Below are 24,173 nucleotides of genomic sequence, written 5' to 3'. Positions count from 1 at the left end.
CCTCCGGTACGTGCACGCGCACACACACACACGCGCACACACACACACACACACACACACACACACACATACATACATACATATACATATATATAAAAGGTCATATGCAGGTCCTGTCTAATCAAACCTCCTCTTTTGGCCCTTCTTCTTTGTCTTCAGAACTGTGGCATGTTCTAGTCTTGTTTAAGGCCTCGCCTGGTTTCTTGTCTCTCTCTTTTGTTACAAACAGCAACATTGTTACCAAGACAGAGAGTACCCATTGCTTTGGCTTCCTCAAAAGCAGTTGCTCAGTTTGGTATGGTTTTGAATGTTGCCAAGGCTCCCCTTCCAGCTGCCTTCCAAGTTCCATTGTGTTCTGGTTCTGAAAAATGTCAACTTCAGGCCCTGTTCTTTCTATTTCTAGGACATCCTCCATTGGACTTTTGAAGAAAGATTGGTAGGGATGCTACTGTTTTTAAGTTCTCTTTTAGTTTGGCAAGAAGTGCTCACAAGGTTTTTGTGCATATTCCTCTTTGAAGGAAAATTTGAGTTTGTTCAGTTGGGGTTTGGAGTTCCTACCATGCTTGCAAGAGATTATTCCCTCCTCATTTGTCTCTCTTAACCCTTTGTTGTGCAGCTCCATTTTCTCTTGTTCTTCTATTCATCTGTTGTGTGGTCTGCTATTTAATATCGCTGTCCCCTTCATTCATCAAGAGGGTCTCAAGTGTTTATATTACAAAAAAAAAAGTCATTTGTTGATCCTGTTGTCCAGCAACTTCTTCCTTATCTTTGTCCTTGAAGCAATTGCTGTCCCCGGGGTTCGATCTGGTCAAGAATTCCTACTATATATTTTTAAAAAAAATCATTAAGCTTCTATCCATGGTGGTTACGCATTGATGTCAAGCTTCTATCATGGATGGTTAAACATTGGTGTGTTGCTTCTGCCTTTATGGTGGTTAAGCATTCAAATATTGTGTTTAGCTTCTGTCTTGAGTGGTTAAGCACCATGTTTAGCTTTTGCTCTTGATGGTTAAGCTTTGTTGCTTCTGTCTTTGAATGTCTTCAGTCATTTTCAATCTGTTACCAATGTATTTCCAGCATGTTTCATTGTCTATTTTTCTACTTGTATTGTTCATCCCAAGCTGAAAGGTAGAGTCAGCTGGAAGTGTTGACTCCACCTCCCATCTTGTGAGGGGGAGTGTGTTAGTTGTCTCCTAATCAGTACTAATCATTCTGAAGGTCAGCCCCATTGTGTTGTTATCTGAGTTTGAGATCCCTCGTTTTGGTTTGAGGAAGTTTATCATGGCTCAGCATCAGTTTCAGTCATGGGTTTCAGTCAAGCAATCAAGCTCCCCCGCAGCATCTAACTAAAGAAGAAGCGAAAGGGAACGTCCTCCACCACCGCTGCTGCTTGCCATTGCTGCCACAGACCATCTGGAGCACCCTCAACACCAATTCCTCCTTCCTTGTCATCTCCTCGATCATCTACACTGTTTTCTTCAGATGATCAACGTCAAAGGTACTACTCCCAATTCTGCAATCGAGTCATCTTAGACCCTAAGTACCCAGACATTGATTTCTTTTATGGTGAACCATTTGACTGTTATCAAGTCTTTCAAAACTCTGGATTAATTGATTTTATGTCCTTGAAATTGCCTCATTATCCTGAATTAGTTAGTCTTCTATAATAATTTAAGAATTCAAGATGGTATAATTAACTCTAAGGTGCATAACATTCCTGTTGTGATTGATCAATCTCTGTTCTTTTCATTGACTAAATTAACAAGGCAAGGTGTTCTATTTGAGGGCACCCTTGTTTATGACTGCAAGTTCAATTATTCGAGTCATGATGCTCGCCGTATATTCTGTAATGACCAGGCTGATATGATCGGCAGATTGCTCGCTGGGTCATTAACCTTTGATTGCCACATCATGTACTACACAATTGCTCGAATTTTACTACCTTGTTCGTCTAATCTTGCTCAAGCCTCTGAGGAGGATTTGATTCTAATGTGGGTTTTTCTTACCGGTCGTCAGATCGAATGGACCCACTTGGTTCGGTATCGGAAGCATAAGGCATTACCGGCCAATGCACCTCTTTCTTATCCTCAGTTAGTCACTATTTTTCTTCATCACTTCCAAATTCCTTTGGATGACGAACATTTTGTTCAAGTTAAGAGGTCTTTTGCAATTGGTGCTAGAGCGATAACTTCTTTTGGGCACCGCCAATTCCTGACGAGCGTACTCCGTCTCCTCCGCCACAAAGAGATGTTTCCTCTACTCTTATGAATGAAGTCCCTTTCTGAGCTATGTGGCCTTCGAGTGTTCGTCAGTGACTGTTTTTATGCCATGGATAGTCGCCTGGATGTCATGGATGCTCGTTTTGAAGGCATGGATACACCGATTACTCAGCTTGAAGACAACATGGGTTTCATTCGCCGTTGCTTCAATCCACTGGCTGCCCCATAGTTCTTTCTAAGTAGTTCTTTATTTTAGTCGTGCATTTGGCTTTTATTGTCTTAGTTATGGTTATCTTGCATTTTTATTACTATTTCTAGACTTTTAATCAGTGTTGTTAAAAAGCGGTTATGGCAACGCAATGGCAATATGGCGTCGTGGGTTTTCAAAAAAACGTCACCAAATAGCGGTGGCATTGCGGGTTTCGTATGGCGGCAGCCAAAGCCATGGCAGTCATTGCAGAATGGCGATAATGGCGGAATAGCGCTTTTTTTTAAAAAATTTTGCGCAACACGTGTTGGGCTAACCCGACCCAACCCAACCCTACCCAAATTTCGCCTGCAAAAGGAGACTCGGAGCGCGAGCACGAATAGCAATAGCAGTCTCCAGCATGACGCACAGCAGCAACGCGACAACAGCAGCCGCAGCACGACACACGCGAGCACGATGCATGAGTCACGACACACGACAAACCGACGGCGACAACAAAGGCAAAAATATGCACGTGTTCTTTTTTTGTTTTTTTTCTTGTTTGACACCCGTTTTTTATGTTTGGTTTTTTTTTCTGTTTGACACCCATTTTTTATTTTTGACACACTCGTTTTTTATATTTGTTATTTTGAACTCTTGAATGAGTTTATTTGGTGTTGGTATTTGGTTATTTGTGTAAACTCATGAAACTTTTTCAGTTTATTTGAATGCAATCCATTGTTTTTTTTTAATTTTTTATTTATATTTATTTTTTATCTATTGTTTTGTTAATATATATATATATATATATATATATATATATATATATATATATATATATTTGTTCGCCATTTTTCGCTACGCCATCTGCCATATTTTTATGGCGGATTTTTGGCTTTCCGCCATGAACTGCCATCCACCATTAACAACATTGCTTTTAATTGATTGTTTAAGACTTTGTGTGGTTTGCTTTAGTTTATGACTAACTTTGTTTACTATTGATTGTTTTCTTTAGTTCTTTTCCTTATACGTTGTTGGCTTTTTGATGTTGCCAAAGGGGGAGAGAACATGGGTTAGAAATCATTAACTTAGGCAAAAATTCCAAAAGATAAGGGGAGTAAGGGTTGTGTGTACACGTTATCAACTTGTATATAGTTTATCTTGATTTCAGGATATTGTCATCATCAAAAAAGTGTTTCTCAAGTTTGATCCAAAACAAGAATCCAAGAAATCCAAGATAAATGATAAAGTTAGTCTCTAGAGTCTTAGAAAGAAGTTTCCAAATTGATGATGCATAAGTAATGGCCAAAGGTTTTTTCTCAAAAAGTTTTTAAAGGAGATATTTACTCTCTGGTAATCGATTACAGTCACTATAATCGATTACCAGTGGGCAGTGACCAAAATGCTTACTGGAATGTTTTAAAATGTTTTTAATGTTTTTGAAAGCTTGTAATCGATTACACAAGGCTTGTAATCGATTACCAAAACTTTTGAACATTTTTAAAATAGCCTTTAGAAATTTGAATTTAAATTTCAAAGTCTATAATAGATTACAAAGGGTATGTAATCGATTACCAGAGTTAAAATTCAAATATCAAATGTGAAGAGTCACAACTCTTCAGAAAACAACTGTGTAATCGATTACACCATTTTGATAATCGATTACCAGTAAGGAATTTTCTAAAATAACTCCCAACAGTCACATCTATTCAAATGATTTTGAATGGCCATCAAAGGCCTATATATATAGGTGACTTGGGACACAAATTTTTAGAGTTTTTCGAATTAAAATGTCTTATCCTCTCAAAAAGATTCCTTGGTCAAACACTTGCATATTCAATAAGGAATCTTGATTGATCCTCAATTGTAAAATCCTTCTCTTAAAGAGAGAATTCTTCTTCTTCTTATTCTTAGAGATTGATTAAGGGACCGAGAGTCTCTTAAGTTGTAAGGATTCTTGAACATAAGGGAAGGGTTGTGCATGTGTGATTCAGACCTTGTAAAAGGGTTTTTACAAAGAGAGTGAAAAATCTCAAGTGGGTTGCTTGAGGACTGGATGTAGGCACGGGAAGTGGCCGAATCAGTATAAATCGAGTTTGCATTTCTCTCTTTCCTTATCTCATTTATTTTATTGCAATCAATTTTGTCTTACATGTTTAAAGAACATTATTAAATTAATTGTTGCTTCTTCTTCTGCATTCTGAGCCTATCATTTAGAAGGGGGTTAAAAGTTTGTTAGTGAAAAATTTTGAAACTTAATTCACTCCCCTCTTAAGTTATTGAGGCCACTTGTCCACAACTGCTTTAGTGAAAAAGCAGTGTTTAACTTGTATGTAATCTGTTGTATCAGTGAAGTTGAACTACCTGTTAGAATGATATCATCCACATAGACCAGAAGATAAACAACATGCATATGTTAGCAAAAAATGAATAAAGATGAATCACTTTTGCTTCCAATGAAACCAAACTACAGTAAAGTAGAATTTAGCCTGTCAAAACACTGCCTTGGAGCCTGTTTTAAGCCATAAATGACTTGGTTGAGTTTGCAGACCAATGACTTATCTACAACTTCAAAACCAAGAGGCTGAGTCATGAAAACAGTTTCTTCAAGTGACCCATTCAGAAAAGCATTATTTACATCAAGTTGAAGTAATTTCCACCCATGAGACAAAGCCAGAGTAAGGATGATCCAAACAGTAACCAGTTTGATCACAGGAGAAAAGGTTTCATGAAAACCAAAACCATGCACTTGATGAAATCCCTTGGCTACCAATCGAGCTTTGAACCTGTTAATGAAACCATATGCATTTTCCTTTACCCTGAAAACCCATTTACAGCCAATATCTTGCCTATTAATGATACCAAGTCCCAGGTTCTGTTCTTTAGCAAGGCATCATACTCTTGTTGCATAGCAGTGAGCCAATCTGCATTTGCCAAAGCCTGTTTTACAATTTTAGGCTCAGAATAAGTAAGAAATAGAGAAGGATGTAATCTAGGCCTGTGAATATCAGATTTAGACCTTGTTTGCATAGGATGAGTATTGACTGGTAAAGAATTTGGTACAGAAATAGATTCTGAAGAGAATGAAGCAAGGGTAGTAGACTCTGAATTGACATGCTAAACAGAGGCAGATACAATGGAAGTAGAATTTTGAGGTACAAACTCAATGTTGCCAGAAGATTGAGTTGATAAAGGAGAAAACCCAGGAGGAACAAGGGGAACAGAAGTTGTATTAGACACTTGAGATGTTTGAGAAATGGAAGAGACAGAGGGTGGAGAAAGATTTAGATTGAGACTAAAGTAGGAATCAAGGTTAGTGACTAAACTAGTAGAAGTGGAAAACAGATCAGAATAAGGGAACCTTTTTTTTTTATCAGCATAGGATATATATATATATATATATATATATACACATCGTCTTAATCCCTAAGGTGGTCAATCCACAATCGTTGGAAGAGTACAGACCCATCTCACTCATTGGATGCATGTATAAGATCGTGGCCAAATTGCTAGCCAACAGATTGAAGAAGGTTATGTCATTCATAATAGATGAAGGTCAATCTGCATTCATCGAGGGGAGGCATTTGCTACAAAGTGCAGTGATAGCAAACGAGGTAGTGGATGAGGCCAGGAGAAGTCAAAAGCCGTGTATAGTTTTCAAAGTGGACTTCGAGAAGGCATACAATTCGGTATCTTGGAATTTTCTGGTATATATGCTAAGGAGATTGGGCTTCTGCACCAGATGGTTTCAGTGAATTGTGGGATGTCTAAAATCTGCATCTGTATCGGTACTGGTAAATGGCAGCCCCTCGACCGAGTTTTCTCCAAAGAGAGGCCTTCGACAAGGGGATCCACTAACACCTTTCCTCTTCAATATTGTGGCAGAGGCACTGAATGGGTTGGTGAGAGAGGTCGTCAAGAGAAAGTTGTACAGCGGATTCCATGTGGGATCAAACAGAGTTGAGGTCAGCATCCTTCAATACGCGGATTATCGAGAGAGATTCCAGAGCTCATCGTGAACTTGACGAATCTTTGCACGAGTGAGTGACTGAATGCAATCACTTAGTTGCCATGACGATCAGCAACCAACAACTCAAGGAAGAATATCACCAAAAAATAGTGGATTGCAACCACACAAGGAGAAACTGATCATGTTCGTACCAAACATGATACTAATTGGAGACTTTATCAGCATTGCGATCTTCAACCGAAGCATACTTCGGAGGAGTTTGAGGATTAATGATGTAGCCTTCAAGATGATGACTACCGAAGCATACTTCGGAGGAGTTTGAGGATTAATGATGTAACCTTCAAGATGATGACTATGTTCAACCCGTTGAATCCAAAGTAAATAGTTCTTTGTATGCAATTTCTGAGAAATTGATTGTGTGAACGTTTTGGAAGAGCCCACCGATGACAGTGGTGGTGGTAGGGAGGAAGGAGGAGTCAATGCAGAAGCCATGAAAAAAGCTTGGTTTCAACCTAAGCTACGTATACCACCATATTAGATTTCAAAGAGTTTGAGAGAGAGAGAAAGAGAAGATTGAGATTGAGAAACTGTTAATATTCAACCCAACTGAAAACAGTTACAAAGAAAGATTATATAGTTGCAGTGAGTAACTGCCAAATAACCTATCTGTCAACTAACCAGAGTTAGTTGATAGAGCTAACAGACTAAAGACTCCAAACTACAGTAAGTAAAAATACTTGAGGTACAGTATACTCTTATAAAGCTTAACGTCACAAGTGCCATTTTGAGTATTGAGTCAAAATAATAAATACAATTTTTTTAAGAAAGTGAATAATTCTGCAAATATATCTACTGTTATAAGTGACCATGCCAATAAAATTTTGAAAATAGAAAATAACTAACCACCAGTATTCAAGTCAACCGAGTAGGAAACTGACCTGCCAGAATATGCAGTTTGTACTAATAGTCTGAGAAACAGCTTCATTGGCCCACGTATCCCGGTTAAGCTTCACAAAGCAAACAAAATATTATAAGTGTGCATTCCACAAAAAAAAAAAAAATATTATAAGTGCTAATGCTTAAGCAAATCAAGAGAAATGTAAATAGAGCACCAAGAATATAATACCATATGCGAGCTGAATTCCTTGGTAGATTGTATGTTCACCAACAACCATTTGTTCTGCACAGAAGCAGCATCTTTTGCCTGCATCCAAACAACAAATATTAGTCACAACCAAGGTTATCAAACTCGAGAGTTTACGCAAACTCGTGAGAGTTTCATGAACTCGACTCGTAAACTCAACTCGCAGACTCGTAAGAGTTTACTTCATATAAAAATAATATCCAAATATCTATAAATAACATACTAATTAAACATTTCAACAATATAATAAAGCAAAGCAGTATCACAAAGTTCAGAATATTTGAATAACCAAGTCTAGTAATAATACATCACTAGTAGACAATAACTTGTAGAAGTTATAGTAGTGGTAGATCATTCTCATCGAGAGTTTGATGTTATTAAGTTTGGTATTATTAAAGTTAAGAATTTTCTATTTGAGAATAGCACGCTAAATGAATATGTTAAACACTTAGAAAACAATAAAAAAATGACTTACATTTTGGTCTAATTTTTTTAACTTGCTAACTCGTTGACTCGGTGGTAAACTCGAGAGTCTACAGAGTTTACTTTGAGTTTATAGAGTTTACTCAGAGTCTACTAAAAAAAGAGTTTACTGCAGAGTCAACTCGCAGAGTACAAGTGGACTCGTAAACTCGTAAGAGTTAGCGAGTTAACTCGAGAGTTTGATAACCCTGGTCACAACCACTTTTTTTTTTTTTTGGAAGGCAAAATATATATATTATTAATATGTAAAATAGTACCAGTGGTACCAGAAATATAAATTACAAAGCACCAGAGTGCTGCCCTCCAACCAAAAACCCATCCTAAAACAACAGAATTAAGAAAGCCCAGCAGAACATCCAAAGGAATTCGAAATATATGATTATATTTCAAAATATATGTAACTACCCATCTAGAGGGTCAAAATATATGTAACTACCCATCTAGAGGGAACAACAACTTCTATGCAAACAATTCCCATAAACTATGGAGATGGAAATGATTGAAATCAAAATGAGTTTAAGTCATCAACTTGTACTATTAACAGACCAACAAAAATAAAATAGAAATTGAATTTGGTGGGACAAGAGAAGTGCAAAATATTCTCATCGTCTAATGAATATAATGACATCCTCTCTTTTTACATAAGTTCAAGAACAGAGAAAACAAGAGCTTGCTACAAACAGCTTATCATATAAGCTTACTTTTTGTTTATTTTCAAGACATAAATACAAGGTCAAGCAAGTAAGCCCATAAAACCAGAAAATGATAAAAGCCTAAATTTATTCCCAGCATCTAATATTACTCACATGATTTCGAATAAAACAATTTTGTATATAGCAAAGTCCTGGGGTACCAGTAAAACCTAGCAGCTGGATACTGTCAAGTGTATACACTACATAATCTGTGGGCTGATTTATATAAGAAAATATGGAGACCAGCTCCTTACAGCAAAAAGATAGACCACGAGATTTCCTCAAAACAGATAAAGAAAATATATGGCGATAAGAACCTTAGGAGAACCACACAGTAAAAGCTTAGCCATGGCAGTTGGAGAGCACATGGCCTTCTAAACCCCCACAATAGAATCTCATACATTCAAGGCTAAATGTCACTTTTGATCCTTTATGTTTTTGTGTTTTGGTACATTAAGTTTTAAAAGTCTTTTTTTGGTCCTTTTTATTTTTGAAATGTTTCATTTAGGTCCTTTTTTCAATTTTCCGTTAACGACGTTAGTGTTCTGTTAACTTTTTAATTTAGATATAATACTTCAGAAAATATATTGGGGGATAATGCTTGAGTGTCTCTATCTATGACACACTCAGCTGGAGCTTTTATATATATTAGATGACACAAAGGTCAACAAGTACAAAAGAGAGCAGAGGTGCAAACTGAGGCACCTTACAACAGAGAAAAAGAGCGAAAAAACTAAGTACTACCACAAGACAGAAATTAATATAAAACACAATAATTTAACATTCCCCCTCAAGCTGGAGCATACAATCTATATGCTCCAAGCTTGGAACATATGAACTGTATTCGAGGCCCTCTCAAAGACTTGGTCAAAATATTTGCAAGCTGATCATTTGAGCTAACAAATTCAGTACTAATCTCCTTAGACAGTAGCTTTTCTCTGACAAAATGATAGTCAATCTCTATATGTTTAGTTCTTTCCTAAAACACGGGATTGGAAGCAATATGGAGTGCCTGGTGTCACAATACAACTTCATTTGTTTAACTTCACAGAACTTCAACTCTTGAAGAAGTTGTTTGATCCACATACTAACTCACAAGTGGTTGTGGCCATAGCTCCATATTCTGCTTTTGCACTAAACCGAGCAACAGTGTTTTGCTTCTTGCTCTTCCAAGAGATAATATTGCCTCCAATAGATACACAATATCCAGTAGTGGACATTCTGTATATGGGGTATCCAGCCCAATCAGCATCACAATACCCAAGGATTCGGGTATTTCATTTATCCTCATAACAATCCCTATCCTAAAGTCTTTAATATACCTGAGAATTTGAATCACAACATTCCAATGATCAACATCAGGAGCCTGCATGAATTAACTAACCACACTAACTGCAAAGGAGATATCAGGTCTTGTAATTGTGAGATAAATGAGCTTTCCAACCAGTCTTCTATATCTTATTGGATCTGAATATGGCTCACCTTGATCTGCCATTAATTTTTTATTTGGGTCCGGGTCCATAGAACTATCAATAGGGCTACAATTAGTCATGCTTGTCTCCTCCAAAATATCAAGAGCATACTTTCTTTGTGAGACAACAATGCCTTCTTTTGATTGACCTACCTCAATACCAAGGAAGTATTTAAGGGACCCAAAGTCTTAAGTCTGAAAATGACTGGCTATTTCAGCTGGGAGATTTTAGCAACATCATTCCCGGTGATAACTATGACATTTACAAAGACAACAAGATACATGCACTTCCCAGGAGATGTATGACAATAAAAAACAGATTGATCCACTTCACTGCGTTTCAATCCAAAAGCCTCCACAATGTAACTAAATTTTCCAAACCAGGCTCGTGGAGATTGTTTGAGCCCATAGAGAGATCTATGCAATTTACAAACTAAACCAGACTCCCCCTGAGCAACAAGCCCAGGTTGTTCCATGTAAATCTCTTCATCCACGTCGCCATGAAGAGAAGCATTTTTAATATCCAACTGATGTAGAGGCCAATGGCAAATGGCAGCCATGGCAAAGAAGAGACACAGTGGTAATTTTTGCCATAGGAGAAAATTTGTCATTGTAATCAAGACCATATATCTGAGTGTATGGCCACTGTTTTCTTGCCTAGGAGAAGAGGAACCAGCTCCCATGTGCCACTTTTTCAACAGCCTACGTTTCAACAATCATGGCTTGTTTCCATTCAGGAATTGCTTCACGAACATTTTTGGGAATAGCAATAGTAGACAAAGAAGATACAAAGGAGAAATATGATGGAGACAAATAGTGATAACTCAAATAAATGGGATGAGGATTTCGAGTAGATCAAATACATTTTCTAATAGCAATAGGCAAACCAAGGCTTTCATCATGAGGAATCATCATAGGGGTGACTAATGGAGCAGAACATGAATCAAGTGACTCATCCTGTAATGAATTTGTTCCTTGTGTTTTGTGTCAAGAAGTGATGAAAGGAGATGGACTTTCAATTGGAAAGTGGTTTTGAGCAGATAGACTTTTAGTTGAAAAATGGAATTGATTTTCTTCTTGGTTGGGAGGCTCATACTGGAATCTTGCATGGAAGATAAGAAGAAAGGAGTTTCTACAAAGAGTGTAACATCTACATACATGTATAACCTTTTAGTGTCTGGAGAATAACATTGATACCCTTTCTAATGATGGGAGTACCAAAGAAAAACACATTTAATTGTCCTTGCAGAAAGCTTGTCCAGCCCTAGAGAAACATCATGGACAAAACAAGTACAACCAAAAACACGAGGAGACACATGATATAAGGGTTCATTTGGAGAGATAATGGAAAGAGAAATCTTATTATCAAGGATTGAAGAGGGCATTCTATTTAAGAGAAAGCTAGCAGTGAGAACTGCATAACTCCAATAATGAACAGGAAGATTTGCATTGAGCAATAAGGTGTGAGCAGTCTCAACCAAATGTCTATTTTTCCTTTATGCCATCCCATTTTGTTGTGGTGTATGGGGACAAGTAGATTGATGCAAAATGCCCTGTGAGGATAAAAAAGAAGCGAGGGTAAAAGAGAAATGTTCTTTGGCATTATCACTCCCAAGAACTTTAATAACTATACCAAATTGGTTCTGGATTTCATTGAAGGATGTAAAAAATAGACAAAAGTTCAGATCTATCTTTCATTAAATACACCCAAGTACATCAAGAATGGTAGAAAGGGAGAAGTACATTGTGTTTCAGTTTGCTTTGGAAAAGAAGACCTAACATGTTTGCCTAATTGACATGATTCACATTCTAACCTTTGCAGTTTACTAAGACCAGAAACCATTTTCTTCAATTTTGACAAATATGGATGACCCAAACGATCATGAATTAGTTTGGGAAATGGGGCTGCTAAACAGGACACAGAAGAATTGGTTTCTAGATAGTAGAGTCCTCCTGATTCATGTCCTACTCCAATTGTCTAGCCCGTACCACGTTCCTGTAACAAACGAATCAGCATAGAATGTTACAGAACAATTTAAAGACTTGGTTAACTGATTTAAAGAAATCAAATTGAAGGGACAATTAGGAACAAAAAGAACAGATTCCAAGTTTAGGGAAGGAGAGTGAAATTTTATCAATACTGTTAGAAGCTACCTTAGACCCATTGGCTAAGGTTATGAGATGAGGAAACTTTAGAGAAGACAAAGGTAAATAAAGAGGCATTACCAGAAATATGATCTGAAGCATCTAAATCGATTATCCATGGACCTTGACTGTCCAATGACTGAGAAATACAGGTTATTGAAACACTTGGCACCAAACATAATTGAGCTTGGCTGCTGGATTTCAACATCAAATATTCTTGATATTCCTCATCAGAAAATCTTGGCTTAGATTTTTTAAATTTAAATGTGTGCTGTCTTGTTAGGAAAGTCATACAAGGAGTAGCAAGTCTCACGTGTATGGCCTATTCTCTTACAATAGGAACACCAAGGGCGATCACTTTTTCCACTGCTAACTCGGTTTCCAGAGCAAGGGAGAGTAGTGCTTGTGACAGTCATATTTGAAGAAAACAGAGACGACCGAGCCCCTAAATCCCAAATTCACAGCCAAACAGCTATTGTACATGCACGGGAAACCAGACCAACTATCCAAACAGCTACAAAATGATGATCTGAGGGCTGAAACAGAACTGGAAGCCGAAGAACATAACCTTGGCATCGCAATGAAGTTCTGACGACCAGAGACCAGCATGTAACCTGCAGGTGCTTGACGGAGACGCATAAAACACAGGTGCATGGTGAGGTTTCAGACTTTGAAACCTCCTGGGATGGGCTGTGCTAAATGTCAATTTTGGTCCTTTACGTTTTAGTATTTTTTTTCATTTTGGTATATTAAGTTTTAAAAGTCTCACTTTGGTCCTTTATCTTTTCGAAAGGTTTTGTTTTGGTCCTTTTTTCAAGTTTCCATTAATGACATTAGTGTTCTGTTAAATTTTGAAATAATACTTTAGACAATATATTTGGGGATAATGCTTGAGTGTCTCTATCTAGGACACACTCAGCTTAAGCTTTTATATATATTAAATGATACAAAGGTCAACAAGTACAAAAGAGAGAGCAGAGGTGCAGACTGAGGCACCTTACAACAGAGAAAAAGAGAGAAAAAAAAACAAACTACAACAAGACAAAAATTAATATAAAACACAATAATTTAACAATAATTAATTTAAAATAGTGGCAGCTTTATTTTATCTCAAAAATTATAAACCACTGTAAAAAAAAACACTGGCAATTTTGTAATTTTGTTGAACATTTTAACATTGGTTATATGTTTAACTGACGTTAAATAACACATTTTACATCAGTTATACATTTTACCCTTAATCAAATCGGTTTGATATCCGTCATGGTTCTCCCACACATTTAAGCTTCAGTCATTGGTGGCTCCACCAAAGCTCAACCACGAGTCCACGATTTCACTAATCCTTAAAGGATCTCTTATAACAGCTCTATATCAAATAAAGGTGTTAGATGCTTCGGTAGTGATAATGGTTCTTCTGCTGAGGTATTGAGGTGAGAACAAATGTGTCCATGATTTCATGAACAAAGTTGAAGACTTTCCGTCAAGGGCTGTGTGATGTATTGTTATTCCTATCGGAAACCCTTGGTTTGGGAAGAGGGTGAGTTGAAGCGCTAAGACAGAATGTTCTTCATGGTAAATGGTTAAGGGGGTATTAGGTTTTGGTGGTGGATGTTGACTTTTGAGAGGTTTGAAGATAGGGTGTTGAAGTTAGTGTTGAATTTGGTGATTGTGAAGGGGATGGAGTTTCTAGGGGTATAGGTGATGAAGGGTAGGGTTGAGTGAAGGGGCCATGTGATGGTGCCAACGGGAGGTGGGAAGTCTTGGAGAGTGTTTGAGATTTGGGAGAATGATGTCAAAGAATGAAGTGGTTGTTGTTAGGTTTGGGAAGGAATAAGAGAGACACTCGAATGGGTTTGTTAAGGGCCTATGTTGTTGGGTTTGTGGTGCATTTTTTATTCTTCAAAAATAAAATAAAGATAGTGGCAATTTTTAGCCGCCAGAATTTTAAATTTTAAAAATTAACGGAACAGTAACATTGCTAACGAAAAATTGATGTACTAAAAAAACACTAAAGAATAATGGACCAAAAGTGATATTTAGCCTCCTTTCAATGAGGGATTCAAGTTCCACACCTTGCAATTGAATCCTAATATCGACCACACCCCACAACTAGAAGTAGCAAAACAAACTATATCCACCATCCATCTAATCCATACACGAGAAAATCCATCCAATTTTATGGATGGTTAGTGATCCATCCTCTTCAATTTTCAAATCTAATGGATCATTTGTTTTAAAAAAAAGAAGAGAAAACAAAGGCATATAGAGCAGAAACTGTGTGTCTGAATGCACCACAGAAAACAGTTTATATAGGCTTTTATTGAATTAATTACACATGATTAGAGAATCCCGTGGGTGAAGTGGGATGTAATTTGTCTCCCCAAGGAGGATGGGGGTCTCGGGATCAAGGATATCTCTAAATTCAATGCAGCTCTGTTGGGTAGATGGATCTGGGCTCTATCCTCTAATCTAAATCAGTTGTGGGCCAGAATCTTGATATCCAAATATGGAGGTTGGGCAGAACTCAATAATGGCAGAGACAAAGCCTGGCATTCCCAGTGGTGGAGGGATCTCAGAAAACTAAATCAGCAGCCTGAGTTTAGCTCTATCCATCAGCAGATGGTATGGAAGGTCGGGTGTGGGGATAAAATTAAATTTTGGAAAGATAAATGGTTGGGGGTTGACTGTAATATTGAACAGCAGTATAATCAGTTGTTCATGATTAGTTGACAGCAGAATAGTACCATCTCGACAATGGGAAGCTTTTATCAGGGTAATTGGTGTTGGGATTTAAAGTGGAGGAGGAATTTATTTGATCATGAACAAGATGTAGCTGTGGCTTTTATGGAAGCAATTAATGCTACACAAATTCAGACTCATCTGCAGGATATCATGGTGTGGAAAGCTGATCCATGTGGCGTGTATTCCACTAAGTTAGCTTATAGAATATTGATGACCAGTAATAGACAAATCCCAGAGGCAAATATCTTCAAGACAATTTGGAAGCTGAAAATACCCCCAAGGGTCGCGGTTTTCTCTTGGAGACTTATTAAAGATAGACTACCCACTAGATATAACCTCCTTAGAAGAAACGTGCCCATTCAAGAAAATGAATGCCCTCTCTGTGGGTATGATCAAGAGGAGGCTGGCCATTTGTTTTTCAATTGTAAAATGACCAGAGGTCTATGGTGGGAATCCTTGAGGTGGAACCAGATGGTAGGACCACTTTCAGCTTCTCCAGCAACTCACTTTGTTCAATTCTGTTTGGTGCTGGGAATCTATTGATATTCCAGGGCAATCACTTTGAACCTTCCAAAGTGATGGATGATGCTTTATTCCTGCTATGGTCATGGTTAAAAACCAGAGAAAACTTCAGCACTTCTTTCAATCACTGGTCTTCCAACCTTGTGGAGTACTTTGGTTAATATGGGCTTGGTATAGCTATCCTATGTGTTGGGGTCAGTGTTGGGTTTCCTTTTGTTTTTGGAGGGTGACACTGTAGGTGTCTTGTACTCAATTATAGTTCACCAGTACCTCTGGTACTGTTGTTCTTTTTATTAATAATATATATTTTCTGCCTTCCAAAAAAAAAATGATTAGAGAATATTAAGTTTCCGCTAAATCAGATATATGTCTATAAACTCTATCTCATTGTGATTCTCAACACATTTAATTAATACTTAAATGAATTAAAATCAACCCAATATATTTTTTATATTTAATTTTTAATACCCTTCCCCCACTCATTTCTCTCTCTCCTCTCTCTCTTTCTCCAATCCAAACCAAACCAATTTAACTCAATTGTGACTCAATTGAATCAGTTTGGAATTGGAGAAATGGATTTGTCCAATATCACGTCCATTTCATTCCTGCCAATTATACTCGTATCTTCCAGCTTTCAAATTTCTAACTAGGGAGTATAGAAGAAAGTAAATTCAAGAGAGAAGCAAATAGGTTCGATTAGAACTATCATCCCCATTAGTACCTAGTGTTAGTAACCTTCACTACCAATTAGCATAAATTTAAGTCTAACAGGCTTGCTCTTCTTCTATAAGTTACCTTAACCTATGAATTAGTAGTTTCTTGGCATTGGCCGCAATACATGAGTTATGACCAATGTTGTCAATAGTGGATCATGGAAAATTGCAAAAAGCTAAAAATCCGCTATATCATATAACGGATAGCATCGGGGGCAAATAGCGGAAATCACATAGTGGTTTGAATATTATTGTTGAGATATGGCATTTAGAATATACAATTCAGATATTCAAGTTGGTATCAGAGCCAGGTTGAGGGATAATGAAAAATTGTGCTCCACCAACGACCTACTGTCCCTGATGGACCTCTTTGTTTGTCCTCTATTTGTCTCCCTTCTTCTGACTACCTATTTCCACATTCTAGTGGACCTTTATACTCGACATACCTTTTCCAGCTATCATTTTTCATCTGTTTTTGCTTTTCAGCGACATTTTCTACATTTTCCGCTGCAAATCGCCACTGTCGCCGTTCCGACGACATTTTCGACTGGTGACACCATCACGTGACTCGTCTTCTGCCAATCTACATGGCAGTGGACACAACATCAGCATCATACTACTCACGCGCCTTTTCTTCTACGCGCCAAACAGCCCCAATGCAAACCTTCTGTCGGGGCGTGACGGTGTCCTCTTCTACCAGCAACATCACTGACAGACTGGCCATTCCGTTTCAACAATGGTCATCATCTAAGTTGGTGGATGATGCAATTTTTCTCACCTGGTCTTGGTTGAGGGGGTGGGAAAAGGACTTTGCCATTCCGTTTCAACAATGGTCATCATCTATGTCCTTCGCCTTCTCCTAGTATGGGAAGGTTGGGTGGGTTTTGTAAGGTTTATTGTTGGGGAGGTTTTTGTAGCCTTTACTCTCTAGCCTCAGCTTATGGCTTTCTATTTGTATCTTTGTAGTACCCCTGGTACTATCCTTTTATAATATATGATACTTTTGGCCGTTCAAAAAAAAAACTGACAGACTGGCCGACCGCCAATCTTCCCAAATCTGATCTCTGTTTGTCCTAAAGATCTCTAACACGTAAGTACTGTTATGTGTTTTTTGGTTCCCGTCTCTCTCAACAATGGCTTCCACTAGCCTATCTTTGTCCCACATGCAATGGCCTTGACTTTGTCCTAGATGCCCTGGCCCTTGTCTATGTCCTAGATTCACTAGCCCTAGTCTTTGTCCCAAATATACTGGCCCCATTTATGTCCTAGGTGCACTAGTCCCAACAATTGTCCTAGATGCATTAGTCTTGCCTTCAATTTGAATAATTATAGGTCTTCCACAAATGAAATTGAAATTGACTGTCACTTTATGCGAGAGAAGTTAATTTATGGAGAAGTCACTAGTACTAGTTATTTGTACCAAGTCACTTAGACAGTCGAGGACATCCTACATTTCTTCCAAAGCTGGATGCATATGATCTATACACTCAAGCTTGAGGGGGAGGGTTGAGATATGATTCTGATTAGATATCATTCTGATATGATTGTTTCCTTATTTACATTAGGATTGTTTCCTTATTTACGTTATTGATTTAGTTTCCTATTTACTATTTTTATGTAATTGATTTAGCTTGATTATTATCCCTATAATGAAGGGATTAGATTATTATTTTAATTAAACATTGATTACTATAAATAAACAGCCAAGGGTACATTCTCTTTAAGCATCTAGAATATACAATTCAGATTCAAGTGTTATGTGTGTGTGTGTGTGGAATAAACTGTGGTAAAATAAAAAAGAGAAAGGAAAAAGAAAGAGGAAGGACTAAAGAAAAGAACAAAAAAAATAATAATTGATGCTACATGTAAAAAACAGAGGCGCTGGACTGGATAAGAAGGCTGGCGTGTTCAGAGTTTTAGAAGAGGAAAGAAATTTAAGTGACAGAATGATTCTGAAAGGTTGCAAGCAATGGAAATAAATAGGCTACTGTTGGACTATTTTAAAATAAGGAAGTCCAACTCTACGTTAAAAAAGGGGAAAAAAGAATAAAAAAAACAAATGTGACTCTTTGTTTTAAAAGCCACTTGAGTTTTAACATAAAATATCGAATTAAAAAAACAATTATTTCTTATGTTTTAAAAAGGCACGTGAGTGTTAACAGATAGAATTTAAAAAAAAAAAAAATCAGACTCTAAGGTTTATCAGGTGAGGTCTAATTTGCACAAGACCCGCAAGCCCAAAAAGCAATAATCTCTATCACGCAATCCCTAATTCTGAAATCACCAGGACTCCACTCTGCAAATGGCTTTCAAACCTCACTGCTCTGCCTTTCCTGAACAGCACAGTGGTGCAAGATCCGCGATTGCATTTTTTGTGATTTTTTTGTTAAACGAATTTTTAGTGTATTAAATGGATTAGTGGATTGTCTTTATCCACTCCATTATATTAAACAGGAAATTTATCCAATCCATTCATTTTTCACCCCAACCAACAGCCCAGGCAGTTCGCACCCACACAAGCTGACTGAGCACTACCCTTTTGACTAGTCATAAACAAACACTATAATGCAGGCCTCACCACCTGCACTTCTTGTTTGCAACAAAGAGACACAATGGAAAGCTTCGATATCAATTGATAAAAACCTCGGGAGAACCACAAAAGCTAGCAATTACATTTGAAGAGCCCAAGGCCTCATAAACCCCACACTTCAATGTGTGACTCAAGTCTCATACCTTGCATTTGGATCCTGACATACTACAGAGTAGAAACAGGTCATTGCAAAACCAGTAACTCCCCCCTAAATCCTCACTCAATAGTCAATAATAGCCTACCTCTCATTTCCCACCTCTTCAGATGTATTCCACACAACCTCTAACTTTACCAAATTGCTTCCCACACCCATTTCCATGTAGTCAAGTCTGTTTGTTAAAGCCGAAAAGGGTAAAACCCTCTTTTGCCCATAGTCATATTTTCCACACGGTATAGCATAGGAGTGCCTAACATCTAATAGAAACAAAATGACTAACAAAGCCATCAGGCATCAGTCCACCCAAAAATATTGTGAAATGGCAGATGTACCCCCTTATAGTTTCTCATCCTACACCTACACCTAGAGTCCTCTCTTTGCCTTCAAACCTCCAAACAGTAAGCCAAGATGTCCATCCCCAACATTTTACATTTCAGTTATTAACAGAAACAGAGGGTTTAATTTAGTCCTCTAATTTTTAAAAACGATTCATTTTTTTGGTTAAATTAGTTCTCTATTTAGGTTTGTTAAATTAGTTTTTTGGTCCTCTAATTTATTATTTAGGTTCAATTTGGTCCTCTATTTTTTGGGGTTTAATTTAGTCCTCTAATTTTTAAAATCGACTCAATTTGGTCCTCTAGTTTTTTTTGGTTCAATTTGGTCCTCTAGTTTTTAAAAACGATTCATTTTTTTGGGAAATTTGAATTTTGTGGCAATTTGAAACCACTTAGTGGCAGTTTTGAACATCCACAAAGTGTGATTTCGTACAATTTAGATTGAAGGACCAAATTGAATCAATTTAAAATATTAGAGGACCAAATAGAACCCAAAAAAATTAGAGGACCAAATTGAATCTAAAAAATAAATTGGAGGATTAAAAAACTAATTTAACCAAAAAAGATATCCCAGAGTTGAAGAATGGAATTGATGATGTGTTCAGACAGTGCTCTGAATTTTATTAACAGAAATTGTTTTACAATCTTTTACAGCAGTCAAAATAATTTGAAATAATAACAGATGAAGCTAAAAGACACAGAACTAAGACAATAAGACTGATAGAACAATACCTACCTAAATATATCTAATCTAAATATCTATTAACAGTCATTTTGGTGTTTTGATTGTTGACTGATGGCCCCATTCATTCCTTGCTTACTATGCTTAAATGGATTTAAGTGTAGTGCATTTTCAAAATGCAAGGCAGAGCAAGCTGTGCGAAGACTAAATTTTAAAAATATCTAAATAACATGCAAGTGTTAAGGTTTATTAGCTTTTAAAATAGAGGTTATGTAAGAAATCAAGAAAATAGAGTGAAAATTTGAGTAATTACTATATTTTAATACTTGAAAAGCATAAAAATTATAAACAATAATCAAGATGAGTCTAAGAAATAAGGTTGAGCTTGAGCTTGGCTTTGCAGGCTCATGTTTAAAATCAAATTAAATAAAAAGATGTTTTGGCTGAACTAGGCTTGACTAAGTTCCACTTTTGACAGAATCCATAAAATCCAAACTAAGAAGCATATTTACCTTATCAAAAGGACCATTGAACATTAGATGAAATGGAGGGCGATAAAGTGAAGCAAGATTATCTCGAGAAGTCTCTGCTGTAGAAGCAGCACCTTGTTCCGACTCCCAAACCCCTGGTTGTCTCATTTCCTCTTCAAAGTTACGAAATGCAACCAGGGAGCTCGGTTCGTGGGAACGATGGCTGGCCCTTGATGCTCTGCATAAACGTCACAAAACACAACATGAATGAATAGTTTGAATGTCAAAAGCCACATATATATTACGGAAAAACAAAGTAAACTTATAATGAGCCAAACTAAAACACAGGTAGATATTTCCTAAAGATAAGACAACTAATAAAACAGCATTAATTGAATTCTGACTACAATGTCACTTCATTCACACAAGTATTTATGTAATTTACATTATGAGGCATGGTTCTAAATTGCAATTATTGCAGCCTGCAATTGCGGTGACAATGTAAAGGTTTTTTAACCCACTGCAACCGCAATTGCAATTGCATCAGTCACATTTTCCCACAATCTCCTACACTGTCAAGGATCACAACGTAACCACACCCGCAATTTATAAACATGAAACGAAACAAAAGATCCCAACTGTAACATACTTTAGAGTAATATGCAAGACAATCTAATAGTTCTGATAAGTACATAATAGGGTTAACGGTGTTTTGAGTCCTTGAAACATTTCCAAATTTTAGTTTTAGTCCTCAACTTTTAAAACATTGGTTTTAGTCCCTATATTTTTTGAAATACCCAAACTTTAGTGCCTGTGTAGGGGAAAAACATTAACTTTAAGTGTTAATGTTAGGGTATTTTCAAAAATACGTGGAGAAAAACTGTTGGCTTTAAAAGTCAGACAAAAAACAAAATCTAAAAGTTCTTCAGGTAATAAAAACACCACCGTATATAATACATTTTATATTCCACAAAAAAACTGTCAGCATTAATGCATTATGCTTCTTAGTGGATCGCCATCAAGCATTACCATACACACCACTAAAACAGTGTTGAATCCTTCCAGGTGTATATGGATAACAAGACTACCATCCTAGTCACAACAATTCATTTTTTTTTCACCTGACTTTGTTTCACAGTTTACAAAGGCACAAACAGACAAAGAGTTGCTTATTATACAATTATGCAATCCAAATAACGATAAAAACACCGAATAATATGCATTTCCAACAAAGCAAAGAAATAAATGATGAAAGGCAAAACATACCCATACAGCATTGCATCGTCATAGAGAGTTTCCCTTATTACAGGCAAGGGAGGGCGCACTTCTTCTGCATCATTGAGATCAATACTTTCACTTGCAGCCGCCGCGGCGTCCTTCCTTGGTTCACTAAAAACAACAACTGCAAGTTTAAAAGCAACAACACACAGAACAAACAATTACTGAGTTAGTCCATCAGAGTCATGGTACTACCTCAAAGGCTGTTGATCAGTCCAGGAATCGACATTTTCCAAAGGCGGAGTGTGCAACAACGGCGGCGGCGGCACCGGCAACGGCACCGCCCCACCTTCACTCCCTATCAGAAACAGCTGAAGAGCCTCCTCAAGCTTCCAACTTGTGGCCTGTCACAACATCAATCACAACAACAACAACATTGTTATTATTATTATTTCGTAGATCTGTTCACAACGACAATAATAATCTAATTCTTCGAAATCACGAGTGACCCTAATTTGAGAATTCAGAAGAGAGTGAAGAAACCTGGAGGAACTGGCGCGCAGTCTCGGCGGTCTGGCCCTGAGCGACCTCGAGGAAGGAAGAGACCATGCTCTGTTGCTCGTTCGCGGACAGCACTCCTTCCATTGATGATTCTTCTTCCGATTCCGAAGGGGTTAGGGTTCCGATGAAGACGAAGAAGAATATCAGGACTCCTCATTAACCAGCTAACACACGTCCTTACTCCACTCTTCCGAGTAATGTAACGTCTTTAGGCAATACTTTTAAATTTTTTTAGGTTAACATTTGGTTATTAGTTTTATTGGTTTTTTTAGTTTTTTTAGTTTAAATTTTTTTTTTATAATTTATATTTTAATTATTTTAGTCTCTATAATTTAAGAGTGATATTTATAATTTTTTTCAATTATATTTTAATTCTCTTTTAGTCTCTATAGTCTAAAAATAATTTTCTTAATTTTTATAATTTGTATTTTAATTACTTTTTAGTCTTTATTATAAAAAATATGTAAAAATAATTAATTAAAAATTAGTTATAAATTATTAGTTATTTTTTATTAAAATTATCTTACCATAAATTAGTTATGAATTACTTGTTAATATCTTTGTAGTTAATTATAATTGATAATATTAGTTATATTTTGATAGTAAAGACTAAAAGAAATTAAAATATAAAATATAGGAATCAAAAGAAAATTAAAATGTAAATGATAAAAACTAAAAATATCATTTTCAAACTAATTAAAAGTGAATTAAAATATAAATTATAGAAATTAAAAAAAACCATTTTTTAAACTATAAGAATTAAAAGATATAAATGATGAAATTATAAAGATCAAATGAACAATTAAAATTTTTTTAATGTATGAGTAATGTAGGATGGGATAAATAGTTGTATATAATCATTTAAACAAAAATTATAGTTTTCATGGTGGGTTGTGTTGAATGACATTGTAAAATTATTTTACACTATAATAATTTTTTTACTTGGAAAAGATAAATATATATTAAGGTGATTTTCAATGCTTATTTTTGTACTTATATTATTATTGGGTGTTATTAACTAGTGTTTTGGGGCATTGATTAAAAAATTAAGAAGAAAAAATATTTATTATGAAAATCATAGAATAGTCTAAAAAAAGTTATAGATAGCCCAAATTTTATGTATCCTAATAAAAATATTTCTCATTTTAATTCTTTAATCAATATTATAAGAGAGCATTTGGTACAAGAAAAAAATGTATTAGGAAATCATGTTTTATGGGAATCATAAATATTGTAAATCAGATTCCTAGCTATGATTAAAAAAAATTGGTTTGTAATAAATAATTTATATAAGAATTTTGAAAATCAAATATTAACATGATACTTTTACCAAAAAAATTTAAATATTTATCGAATTAAATAATCTAGTAAGAGTAATATGAAAAAATTTAAATATATTTATCACAATAAAACCTTTTTTTTTAACTCAGAGCATATAGATTCAATCTCCTCCCATGGAATATTTTATGGAAAACATAGTGGAAACTCAATTAAAAAACGATTCCTATGAATTATTTCAGAAATTGATTTTTAAAATATGCATACTAAACATAAGAATTTAAGATTGTCAACCTAAAATTCTAAAAGAAATTAAAAGAATTTTTCTACCAAATGCCCCTAAAGGCATTAGTTAGCATTTGTAATAAATATTTTGATTATTTTCCTCGAGTATCTTGCCCAAAAAAATTCTTTTTTAATGTTTCTAATTTTTTTCGGATGTTTATATTTTTTTTAGCTTCATTATGATGAATGCATAATGTTATTATTACAAACTCCAAAATTATAATATTTTTTATGCAAGTCTATTTTATATTGGATGATTTCCATTTTAATATGTTATTTAGTAAACGTCAAGCCTATTTTTCAATTTCT

The 24,173-nt window shown here is 36.0% G+C and overlaps 1 protein-coding gene across 1 annotated transcript in view; it reads right to left on the bottom strand.

Moving 5' to 3' along the window:
* The window catches only part of LOC114422970 (plant UBX domain-containing protein 7-like), a 30,109-nt gene extending 7,600 nt beyond the window's left edge, over positions 1-22,509 (bottom strand). Inside the window, exons 1-6 of the mRNA XM_028389545.1 lie at positions 22,284-22,509; positions 21,996-22,144; positions 21,789-21,911; positions 20,565-20,760; positions 7,503-7,580; positions 7,315-7,383 (exon numbers count right to left, since the gene is read on the bottom strand). Of these exons, the coding sequence (XP_028245346.1) occupies positions 7,315-7,383; positions 7,503-7,580; positions 20,565-20,760; positions 21,789-21,911; positions 21,996-22,144; positions 22,284-22,385 (717 nt within the window). The 5' untranslated portion in view covers positions 22,386-22,509. The remainder of the gene's footprint in view (positions 1-7,314; positions 7,384-7,502; positions 7,581-20,564; positions 20,761-21,788; positions 21,912-21,995; positions 22,145-22,283) is intronic.
* Between the last annotated feature and the right edge of the window lie 1,664 nt (positions 22,510-24,173).

The sequence above is a fragment of the Glycine soja genome, chromosome 8 (genome assembly GCF_004193775.1).
Source record: "Glycine soja cultivar W05 chromosome 8, ASM419377v2, whole genome shotgun sequence".
Classification (NCBI taxonomy): domain Eukaryota; kingdom Viridiplantae; phylum Streptophyta; class Magnoliopsida; order Fabales; family Fabaceae; genus Glycine; species Glycine soja.
This window is presented reverse-complemented; position numbering and strand designations above follow the sequence as displayed.